At 44.7% G+C, this 12,574-nt stretch overlaps 1 protein-coding gene across 3 annotated transcripts in view; it reads right to left on the bottom strand.

The window, feature by feature from the left end:
* Map3k5 (mitogen-activated protein kinase kinase kinase 5) overlaps positions 1 to 12,574 on the bottom strand; it is a 218,513-nt gene that overhangs the window by 46,034 nt on the left and 159,905 nt on the right. For all 3 annotated transcript variants that reach the window (XM_039084822.2, NM_001277694.1, XM_039084825.2), the window contains 3 exons: positions 7,377 to 7,510; positions 3,390 to 3,517; positions 2,838 to 2,974 (listed from right to left, as the gene is read on the bottom strand). In XM_039084822.2, the coding sequence (XP_038940750.1) occupies positions 2,838 to 2,974; positions 3,390 to 3,517; positions 7,377 to 7,510 (399 nt within the window). The remainder of the gene's footprint in view (positions 1 to 2,837; positions 2,975 to 3,389; positions 3,518 to 7,376; positions 7,511 to 12,574) is intronic.

The following is a 12,574-nucleotide window of genomic DNA, read 5'->3' as shown; positions in this document are numbered from 1 at the left end:
AAGGGAATAACATTTGAAATGTACATAAAAAAATATCCAATAAAAAAAAAAGAAAAAGAAACAGACAAATCAGGAGGAAGCCCATAGATTCGGAAGGAATCTTTGCCAGCTATACATCTGATAAAGGATTAATATGCAGAATATATAAAGAACTGAAAAATCAGAGAGTCAAAAAAATAAAAAAAGAACCCCAACGGATCGGTTCATAAATGGGCTTGGGATCTGAACAGAGTTCTCCAAAGAAAAAATAAAGATGACTAAGAATTAGCTTAAAAAAAAGTCCCTTGTCCCCAGTGATTAGGGCAATGCAAACTGAAGTAACTTTCAAATTTTATCTTACCCCAGTCAGAATGGCAAAAATCAACAAAACAACAAACAACAAATGTTGGAGGGGTATGGGGAAGCCCCACTCAGTGTTGGTGGGATTGAACACTGGTGTGGAGACTCCTCGGAAAGCTAAGTCGATCCCATGACACAGCTCTTTCTCTCCTAGGCGTATGCCCAAAGGACCTGACACCCTGCCCCGATGACACTTGTTCAGCCATGATGGTCGCTGCTCTATTCACAATACCCAGGAAGTGAAGCAACCTAAATGTCCTTCAGATGATACACATATAATGGAAACGCGGTTCGTATAGGTCAAGGAACGCCACTCAGCTGTAAAGAAGCATGAAATCATGAGCTCTTCAGATAGGTGGAAGGTACTAGAAAAGATCGCGTGGAGTGAGATGACCCAAACCCAGAAAGGCGAATGCACCATGTTCTCCCTCATCTGTGGTCCCTAGCTCCAAGCCTTCAGATATGAAAACATAAACTAGACCAACCGCAGAAACCAGGAAGGCGAAAAGGAGCTACGGAGTGTGGTGAGGATCAATAGGGGGACATATCTGGGTGCAGTTGACTTGTAGAAGAAAGAGTAGGGGTCGCTTTTTGTTGAGGCAGGGTTTCTCAGTGTACCCTTGGCTGTCCTGGTAATTAGGGAGGTGGAGGGAGATTAATAAAGCAGGAGAGAAGGGGGTAAAATAACAGAAAGAATGTTTGAAAAAGTCCTAAGGAATCACAATTATCTAGCTACTAGAATTACATATAAGGCACATAAGCCTGCCTACACACACACACACACACACACACACAACTATATATACATATATGTGTACACACACATATGAAATTTCCCATCTGGGCTGACAATGCTCCCCACAAAGCCATACACTAGCTAACAGAAGCCCAAACATCAGGCATGAGAAGAACCCTTTTGAGCTGTAGGTCAGGGATATTGAAGAGACTCCCCATACATGGCTATTACCACTGCTTCCAGAGGCTGACCGTAAGTCTCTGTTGATGTATATACCATATACTTTAGACACAGTCATAAGGGATTCAAGCTGCTTCTGATTTTAGAGCCTCCTCCACGAGGCCAAGCTTTTGTTGTACCAGAAGATACCATGCAAGCTTCCAAGGAAAGGAAGTACCCAAACCAGCATCGCACACTATCCCTAAGAGTGCACAGTGGCAAGCACGTTTACTGGTAACCAAGAGTTCTCTAACTGGACTCAAGGCCCAGTCAACGAGAGGGAAATCGAGCACAGTGCTAGAAACCCAGCCAAGTGCAAGGGACTATGAACCATGGAGGAGAACCACCATCTACCACCTTACTAAACCATCACGACTCCTAACTACATTCTAAACATTTACTCTTATGCCCACAGAAAAGGGTAGTTTTCATTTCTCATCAAGGCAACTTCTCCTTATAACAGACAGAGATCATTAAAGAAAAGTAAACTGATCAAAATGCAGAGAACAGTGACAGTATGACGCCAAGGCCCAACAACACATCTACAGCTCCTTCTCCAAAGGCTCCATGATCCATCTACAACACAGCTCTCTCATCAAAGGCTCCAGGGCCATAGCAGAAGAGAGGGCAGAAAGATTTTTAAGATCCAGAAAGTAACAGGAAGTTTGCTGTGAGGTTTCTTCTCCAAATGCCAGAGAAGTCACGCCTAGAAAGTCTCACCAACATGGCTGCTCAAACAAGACCCAGACAAGGATGACACCGATAAACACATTACCATGGAAGGGGAAATCTCATGGGGCATCGACTCTAGACAAAGAACTACAGGCCACTAAGGAGTGCTCAGAGCACGAGAAATAGAAATCTTCCCCAGGAGTCCCCAAATTGGTTATCCAATACCAAGAGGTCAACCTTGAAATCAAGTAACATTTTATACACTGAGCAGATTGTATTTACAAATTTAGGAATATATATCTCAACCATTAATGGAGGTCATACATTTGAGAGAAAGAAAGCAAGGGAGGGTCCAGGGGAAAGGTTGCAGAGAGAGAGAGAGAGCGAGAGAGAGCGAGAGAGAGAGAGAGCGAGAGAGAGCGAGAGAGAGCGAGAGAGAGCGAGAGAGAGAGAGAGAGAGAGAGAGAGAGAGAGAGAGAGAGAGAGCACCAAGGTTGATTAGTTTTGAATTTGCTTTTTCACGAGAAGCTGATGTTTTTATTTTAGGAATCTGTATAGGAATTAATAGGCCTGGCAGTTCCTCAGGAAGAGGCCACATCCTGTTCAGCATGAGAGTACTAAAGTCCATGCTACAGAGCTCCAAGAAAACACCACGGATTGGCAGCAAAGTCTACTGGCTTCAGTGGGTGAGGAAGCTGTGTCGGAAGAAGACTCGTCATGAGCATAACTGTGAACGGGGGACGAGAACTGTTACCGCTCACTTTTCCTCATTCCCCATTCACAATGATCACTCAGGACACAACCCATCGTTTTCAGACAGAATAACTCCCCAGAAAGACCCCCAAGGAGGATGAGTCGTGGCGTGTCCTACCTTTATATCCCGGTGGACTATCTGATTGTCATGAAGATATTTTAATCCTTCCAATATTTGCTTCGTATAGAAGCCAATCGTCTGCTCATTGTCTTTTAGTGGGCCCCATTTTGAACGGAGGAGAGCAGAGAGACTTCCTGTACGATAAGAGAACCCGTGGTTAAAACTCAGCCAAGCTCTTTAAATCATATACATGATGTGGCACTAAATTAAGTCGGAATGCACTGGCTTATCACAGCAGGCCAGAAGCTACTGGTTACCTGGGCTCAAGTAAGAATGTGGCACTATCCCTCTTCTGAAGGCAGTCATGATCCACAGTCTAAGTTCTAGGATGCTCGGATGCTAGCTTCAACCCAAGTCACAAGGGCTGAAACCAAAACGGTTTTGAAATGTCTGACCTGCTGATAAGCATCAAGGTTATGTCACCTACCTAACCGTTGTCACGACACAGATAAGTCAAGACCTGGACTCTAACAAATTCTCGTTCCCTCTAGCTCTGCTTCGGGGCCTTAGAGACTCACACTTCTGAAAGTAAGACAGGCGACCTCTTACCTCCTGGGACTTGCTCCATGAAGATTTTGATGAAGCCGTTCTCACTGAAGGAGCCCAGATACTGGACAATGTTCTTGTGCTTCAGATGCTTGTGTAAGGCAATTTCCTCATGCAGGGGCTGAGAGTATCTGCAAGGCACGCAAATGTCAGGGCGTGAAGCATTCAGCCAGACTTCTGGAGAATTAACTTAAGCAGTACACGCTGAAAATGCCAGCTAAACTGTGCCCACAAATAAAAAAATCAATGACCATCCGAGGCTTTTATTTCTCATAAATTCTGTGACCTTGCAGTTGCAGCTGGACAGGGGGCGGAAGATGTTGGATATTGTTCAAAGCTACTCACTCATATCAACTCGTTTCTTTTATCTAAATGTACTATTAGGGACACCTATTTTACAGACACAGGAAGTGATTAATAGATGGACGACCTCAGATCACGAAGCTCCTGACGAACTCAAGACTTGACCTAGGAGAGTAGATACTATTCACACCACTGTCTGTGTTACCACGGCAACCTGCTCCACTGGCTTCGTCACCGTAACCACCATGCCAGGGGTGGGCAAATATTCCCAATAGCTTAACAATGCCCATCCACAACTTCCCAAAGGTTCATGAACTCCTTGGTAGGAACCACAAAACCATTCATGCTCCAATCTCTTTCAGCCCACTCGTTCAAACCCCTCACCTTCTGAATGATTTTCACCCGATCCTAAACAAAGCTCTAGGCCGAAAGGCCAAGCTGCACAACTGAGTTCAAACCCATGTGCTCAGTGTATGCAGCCGTAACAAACTATGAATGCGTTTTGTATTTCTGAACTAGCACAGCGCTTCTGATCATTAAAGGAGGCCCTGCAAAGCGTCCCCCTTGAGAACGGCTATGGGAGTTAAGTGGCAGGCATTATGGTGTTCTCTGGAGAACGGCAGGATCGATGAGCGCTTAGGCAGGTATTGCACAGCCTGTCAAATAATAAAATTTCAACAAATCAACTTTTAGTGATTTAATTGGCTTTCCCTGGTAATTCATGACAGCATCTGGACTGAACAGACAGGAGACAGGACAGACCAGCTCAGGCTTAATGTAGTTTAAGCAGGAATGAGAAAACAACATGGTGTGAAGAACAGCAGGATGGCTTCAGGTTGTTATCCCTGCATGTATCAACGCTCAGAGGACCTACTTATTCTGATGGCTTAACCGGGCGGGCTCCTTAGACTGGACGCTACAAATCTTGATTTATGGAAGGCTCAGACCTTATGAATTAACAGATTAGGTGTAGGGGACACCAATTCCATTTTAGATTGATCTGTTGCAACCCAGAGTGGGCAGTTCAAATCAACATTCTTCTATTAGCTTTAGTTAATAAGCTGAGTATGTTGGCGTATCAAAACTATAACTAAAGAAATCAGTGCTAGTCCTCTCTCTCTCTCTCTCTCACACACACACACACACACACACAACTCTCTCTCTCACACACACACACACACACACACACACACACACACACACACACACACACACAGGCTATAGGTATGAAAGGCTCTAACTACACTAAGGCAAAACTTGATTTCCCACTTTTGCTTCAGACATACTCTTAAGGAATGTTCAGATCTTCCAATGACAAATCCGGCTAAATAGAGGGGGAGCTTTTTAGAAGGACAATAACGAAGAGTAGAATCAGTGTTCAAAAATAGTGTTTTTGTGAAGCAGTGTAGGGTGAGTTCTAGCATAGTACTTCCTTGATGAAGAACTAAATTCACTTAATTGAGATGAACTTTTATAATCTGTAGAATAGTCCTCAGAAAGCTGGCAAGGAAAATAAAAGGAAATTCCCCTATGTCTCAGACATATTTATTTCCCCCTTTAGATCTGCTTTGGGAATTAAGTGGCAGGCATTATGGTGATCCTTTAATAGTCTGCCAGTGGGGGACAGCAAGAGCACTTTGGCATGGTATGAGTTGACACAAGAATACACATTAGTACCATAAGACCCTAGGTAATGAATGGCTCTCAGCTGTGAAGACAAAGTCACTTCTGGAGGGATGGAGGACACTTAGAGACTGGTTCACGATTGCTCTCGATACAGAGTAGTGGCAATACTGTCTCACTCTATAGACTTAGAAGACTGAGATCATCAACCTGACATAAGCAACTTACTTTATCACCAATGGCAGGCATCCTGCCTCCTCACCCTCTATCGAAAATCAAATGATAAATGTCTGCATGTAAGATTAAGAGACCCAAGCGTCCAAACCCCATTATTTAAACCAAGGCTAGTTCAAAATTTACCATACCAACCAAGGGTCCAGCTCAGCTAAGGGTAAGTACTCCTCTCCAGTATGGGAAAAGTTATCAACACTCTGCAGTTTTCACCAGTGTAAGCCAAGGTTTAAATTAAATGAGTATGGAGTAATAACTCTTCAGGTCAAGAAAGTGGGCTACATGAGGAAAATTGCAAGAGAACGGAATTTATTTGACTAGCTCTAGAAATAGAAGAAATGGTGGCGTTTGAGATACTACATATACTCATCTATAAGTCTCGTCAGGCTCAACTAATAATCATCCAGGCTAGTATTTTCCAGCATTTATTTTGAGAAGGGGGTCTCAATACATAGCCCCAGCTAGCTGGCCTATTACATGTGGCTGGAATAATCATTTCTTCAAATATCCCTCTGTCTCTCTTCTCTTTTGTCTCTGGTGACCCATTAAGTGTATCTATTTTGTAGCTGTCATTCAGTTCTCAGATTTCTCTGTCTTCTACTTCTTTTCAGTGCCCCCCCACCCCTCTTCCATTTTGAAAGTCCCTCTCAACATGCGCTATGTTAGGGGAAGGGCTGTGACCTCTAACGGCTTCTTTGTTTTCTCTTGTTGATTCCTACCTCAGGAATGGCTCCCCGGGTCTACTCCTTCAGTTAGAAGACTCAGCATCTGAGATCCCCATCTGCTAATTCCAAACCTGGCTCTGGTATTGTCAACGCTCTTCAATGTGTCTGCCTTTTAGCATGCCTTAAGATAGAAAGGTGAATGTGATGGTCTAGGCAGGAGAACCCCAGTGAACAGGCCGTTCGTATGGGTGGTAGTGGTGGGCTGTAGCAAGTAGGGGTAAGAATGCTCTCTCTCGTCTTATGTCCCTGTCCCTGAGGCTGACTGAACACTGCTGAAGCGCCCCTCAGTCTCCCACTTCAGTGAGATAGGGGGCTGGGCTGGATTCTTCTCTGTTCTTTCACCTAATGAGAGGTGGGCTCTCTGAGAACAGGCCTTAATGAAGGGAATAAAACCCTCTGACATATTTCAAAGTCAATGGGATTTTTCTCTGATATTTATAAGGAAGCTGTGGCAGAACTTTACCAGGTAAAACTCGCACAAGTGTGGGGCTGCTCATGAGTGGGTCCCCTGAAATTCTTAATCCTCTAGACTCCCCCGCCCTGTGCCCCCAGCAGTCGGCTAGCCAGAGCTCAGGTCTCTAGTCTGCACTTGTTCCCATGGTGGTTTCTGCTCCAGTGAGTTATGCTTGTCTGCGTTTGCCTCTCTCTCTTTCTAGTTCAGGACCAGCCTCCTGTCTTCCTGATGGAGTCAAAAGGGCCGCTGGCTTCTCAATGTATGCGTTCAGTGATCTGCTTACTGGAGGAGCACGCCATTGCAGCTCCTTACACAGCAGACTAGAAAGCATGACTGTGCTTCTCCACCTCTGTCACGAACCCCCTTGATCTAGTAAGACCCAGCTGCAACACACACACACACACACACACACACACACACACACACACACACACACACACACACGGCCATCCCCCCTTCTGCTCTTTGGAAGCCATTCTTTTCCCAGTTAAGAGTTTTGTACTAATCACTAAAGGAACAGACAAACCTGAGTTGGAATTAACATGGTGGAGTCTCGTTTCCAAACAGCTCCAACAGTTAGACTTTATTTTCTGCCACAGGGTTAACAACCCAAGCACGTCAGAATACAGCTTTCATTAGCGAGAGTTGCCATACCTGCTGTCTCTCTCTGGGATTTCCTTAATAGCAATTCTGACCTGGTTGCTCAGGTCTCGGCCTGCGTAGACTATCCCGTAAGTCCCCTTTCCTAGCACAACTCTGTCTCCATTTTCATCGTGTTCGTAGTCATACTGTGGAAGGGGACGGGGGTAAGACAGAAGAGCAAAGCATTAGTTGAAAGTGACATTTAAAATACCAGGTTTTAAATTTGTTTGTTCTAGGCAGGGTCTTACGGTCTAAAAGTTGACCCAGATTTTATCATCCTCCTGCCTCTACTTCTCAAGTGCTGGGGTTTCTGGTACTATAAGCAAATATTAGGTCTTTCCCCAAACATTTTCCTTATTTTAACAATGGCTTTACAAAGGTAAAAATAAGATGGGCTTCTTAGGGAATGAAGAGTAAGAAACATATATGTTACTATATATTATATAATACATTGTGTGTGTATGTGTGCGCGCGTTTATGAGCGTGTATGATGAAAACAGAAGAAGAACCACTAGTGGAAGGGTATGTGGGAAGATGAGAGACAGGGTTATCCATAAACAAAGTATACCTATCTAGATGATGAAAATACCATAACGAACTCCATTACCTTGTATGCTAATTAAAAATTAATGCACAAAATAGGAAAAGCTCCAAAATTATTTTAAGAATTAAAAAGCAGACACTGTCCACACAAGGCAGGTAGCGTGTTCTCGTTTGATACCACGTAGCTTCGTAGCTAAGGTGCTCCCCCAGGAGGCTTTGAAGTGCTCCCCCCTCCCCGTCCTGATTTTCACAGTCCACCTGGCAGGACATCTGTCTTTTCTGTCACCTCTAGCTAAGTTCCCCTGTGCTTCTAGGCTCTGGGTGCTACTGAAGCACTTCACAGCAGCCAGAACAATAAAACCGCCAACCGACAGAGCTCAAGGAGGAGCAAAGCTGGAGGTCTGAGGAGGTGACGGACAAATAAAGATTATTTATATTTTAGCCCCGGTCTAACAAGAGGAGGTGTTTATGTGGATCAAAATGAGACAATTTATAAGGAAGAGAGAAGCACTCCCAGGAACAGCTACAGACCTGGGAGAGAAGCAAGACTCAAAAGTCCCCAAGGGATCCTTAAAATAAAAAAGAGAGGAAATTTTTGATCTTTTATGTAAAAAGCAAACATTTATAGTCCTGAGTCCCCAAGGGTCAAGGATTTAGTCAGAACCGCATCAAAGTCAACAGGGAACAGAGAACACTTCATAGAGGCCACCTCAGACCTGGAGGCTGCACATCAAAAGGTGTCGTGCACTAGGTGAGGAGACTCAAGCTCTGGACAGGAACTCACGATGGACAGGAGGGACTGAGGACAACCCCGCCCCCAACCCTGTACTCTCCAGAGCTGTCTGGAGTGCAGATCTAGAAACAGATTTGCCTCAGGGAATGATCTCTGCTATTTGCTTTGAAAAAAGAAATGATTTCTTAAAACTAAAAGCCAGAATTTAACATTAAATGCTGATGAGTCATGAGGATGGCCGTGTTCAAGGATTTTTATGTTTGTTAAGAAAATGACTTTGAAATATAGCATATCAGATTACAAATCAGGTTTTCATAGAACTTTAAAAAAATGCATAAAATGGATTTTTTTTTTTTTTTGAGACAAGAGTCTTGCTCTAGCTGCAGCCTCGTAATTCCCCTCCCTCTGCTTCTTGACTGTTGGGATAGAATTCGGGCATGTACTGCTGAATTCTAGCAAACAAATTCAAAGAAGAAACTCTAAGGACGCAGAAACTGAAGAATGTGTACATAAAGAAATAAGCTGAGAAATCTCAAAAACAAGAGAAAATAGAACAGACTGAAAATATTTGGAATGACCAAATGCAATTTCTAGAAAATGGCCCCTAATTAAGAGATAAACATGAATTCACACATCATTACTCATGATGCAGGAACGTGGTAAGATACCAAACAAGACACCAAAGATAAGAAAGCTTATAAAAAGTAGCACCGGTCCAGGCGGATGAGATGACTTAGGTAGCAATGGTACTCACGGTGGGAGCCCAAAGGTCCCGAGTTCAGTCCCACAAGGAAGGAGAGAATGCTCTCTGATCTCCACTCCCGTGTGCTTGCATGTATCCTTGAGCACACACACTGTGCTGGCTAGTTCTATGACAGTGTGACACAAGCTGATGTCACCTAAGAGGTTAAGAAAATACTTTCAGGGGCTGGGGATTTAGTTCAGTGGTAGAGCGCTTGCCTAGGAAGCGCAAGGCCCTGGGTTCGATCCCCAGCTCCGAAAAAAAGAACCAAAAAAAAAAAAAAAAAAAAAAAAAAGAAAATGCTTTCATCAGATCAGGCTGTAGGCAAGCCCTCAAGGCTTAATTAGCGACTGATGGGGGAGGGTCCGGCCCATTGTGGGTGGAGCCACCACTGCACTGTGGGTCCTGGGCAAGTCCTGGGGAGCAGCACCCCTCCATGACACCTTCCTCCATGTTCCAGCTCCGATTTAGTTCTGATTCCGACTTCCTTCAGTGATTTGAAAGTGTAAGCCGAATCAACCCTTTCCCCCACAATTGGGGGTGATTCATCCCAGCAATAGTAACTCTAACCAAGGCATATGCTTACTAAAAAAAAAAAATGTTAGAAGGAAGCGTGGTGGTGCACTTCTCCAATCCTAAACTCGGGAGGTAAACCAGAAGTTCACGGTCATCCTCAGAAACATAAGGGGTGCTAGAGTCATTCTGTGCTACGTAAGATCCTGTCTTGAATGAATGAATGAAGGATGAATGAATGAGAGAGCAGAGATAAAAGGACAAGCCAACAACTCTAGGGGCCCAACAGGCCATGCTGGCCTCAGCTCCAAGTTTTGAAGCCCTCGTTGAAGGCACTTGGGTCCTATCTCTTGGAGGAAACACTCTGTTAGAGTGGGGTATGCAGGACTCCATCTTGGACTCCTCTCTCGGGACATGGGCAAAATTCGGGAAGCACATGTCTGTTCTCTTGATGGCAACTCTGAAATCCACATTGAGGTGCCAGGGTTACATCGAGACTCTTCCTATGTTAGGAACGATCCCTAGTGTGGAGAGGAAGGAAGGATAGCTCTTCTAACTCAGATAGATGGTCAGGGAATTCTGCTTGAGAGATGGGGAATGTGAGGGTAGGGGCGGGGCACGGAGCTTCGTACGATAGGCCCAGACTTGGAACCGGAACGTGAAACAGGGATCTTGGAAAGATGTGGTAAACACCCAATTCCTGTGGTCTAGAATCTAGCAATCCGGGGCTGTGCTGGCTGGAATCCCACCAGCAAAGGCCTTTAACAAAGAAGCTCGACTTCGCCAACGTCCCTCTCAAAGAAACAAACCTACACACTAGACGGAGATTCACCAACACTTTCTATTGTTATAGTATTTCAAAACTTAAAAGGAAAAAAAAAAAGAGTCAAGGCACCTTCCTCACCTGATCTCCAAACTCCTTGTTTCATAGTATGAAAGACACACAACCCCACCCCCCACTCATATACACAGGGCCAGAGATCTCTTTTTAATGAAAATGTCAGCGGTGTGGTTTAAAGCTAGATCTTCAGAATCAAAGGCCTGTATTCACCCTACAGTGCTTTGAATGAGAATGGCTCCTACAGGCTCATGTATTCACATGCTTAGTCTCCTATGGCCTTGCTGGAGGTCATGTTACCGGGTGTGGGCGTTAAGGTTTCAAAAGCCCACAGTAGGCCCAGTCTCTCTGCCTGCTGCCTGCAGATCATGATATAAATCTCTTAGCTACTGCTCTAGCACCGTGCCTCTCTGCCTCTTGCCGAGATGACTGTGGACTGTAAGCAAGGCCCCCAGTTAAATGCTTTCTGTGATAAGATTTGTCTTGGTCATGATGCCTCTTCACAGCAACAGAGCAGTGACTAAGATACCATGGTTAAAAAAAAAAAGAGTATCAATTTTGTTTTCAACACCAGCAGCGTAGGACGATGTCCCAGTGTATTGTCTGTACCCTCTCAACAGCCACACGCTTCTTCAAGCACAGGCCAGATAACCTTGCCCTTTCAGACTCCCAATCATTCCTTCCCTTACCCACTCCATCAAATCCACTGACAAACACTATGGGGCGCCCTCTGTGTAGGCTCACACTGTCCATCTTCATCCTCAGTGCTAACGCCCCCGGACAAGCCTTAGAGTCCCCTCCCTTCTTGTTGCTTTCTTCTCTAGTCAGCTTTCCCTGAGAATATGACCCTCAACTTAGCAACATTCAAAATTCCAAAGTGACCTTCCTGGTCAGGACCCCCAGCTCTGCTCTCATCTGACCCTGATGTTTTCGAGGGTCAGATGCAGGCTTTGGCACAGCATGGATATCCTTCAGGCCTCCTCTACCCATCTCCTCCCTTTTCTCCTCAGTCTCTTCCAGTGGGGATGACTCCAGATGCTGCTTTTCCCAGGCACAAAATTCCACCTCGTGCTGCAAGAACAAGAGCCTCAACCCATCATCTGTTGACTTCTCGAGACGACCTAATGTGCTCCCAGGATGCTCCACTGCTCTCCCTTGGTTACTGTTATCAGTTTTACTAGGGACTGAAACCGAGGAATGGTGCAGGCCAGCACGCGTTCTACCAAGGAGCTACTCTCTGAGCCTCTGCTCACACTTTCCACAGACCCAGTCTTGCCTATTTGTCTGCACCCTCTCCCTTATCTTGGCCCAGTAACTATTTGCTTAGTAGGTCAGAATACGGTTCAAAGTTTTAAAAGCAGGTAACAAATCATTTGGAGTCAGTTATCAGGTAGGGAGGTAGAGGCAGGAGGGTCAGAAGTTAAAGAGATGCCTTATATATAATTTGAGACTGGCTTGGGCTATGAGATCCTGTCTAGGAAAAGACAAGATTCCGTACCAGTTCAGTTTCGGCTGAAGTATGCTTGCCACAGGAGAATCGGTTCAGCCCAGTATAAAGCATGTATGCTGGTAGGCTTAGCCAGCCTTGAGTTTCCCACAGGAATCTAAGCATCCCAGGATCATTAAATGATGGGTTAGGTATAGAAGTGGACCCCGACTGAAAACGGCAGTCAGACACAAAACTCAGAAGATCTTGTAACAAAAACAGAAAGATCCAAATAAAAACCATCTCACTGGCAGCTACCGCCTTGATGCTTTACTGCTCATTTTTCTATTACAAACTAAAGATATAAATTAAAAAGGCAATTCTGAAAGGGAGCTGAGATAGGAAGCTGGATGTT

The sequence above is a fragment of the Rattus norvegicus genome, chromosome 1 (assembly GCF_036323735.1).
Source record: "Rattus norvegicus strain BN/NHsdMcwi chromosome 1, GRCr8, whole genome shotgun sequence".
In the NCBI taxonomy this organism is placed as follows: domain Eukaryota; kingdom Metazoa; phylum Chordata; class Mammalia; order Rodentia; family Muridae; genus Rattus; species Rattus norvegicus.
Note: the sequence above shows the minus strand (reverse complement) of the source record. Positions and strands in the feature narration are given on the sequence as shown.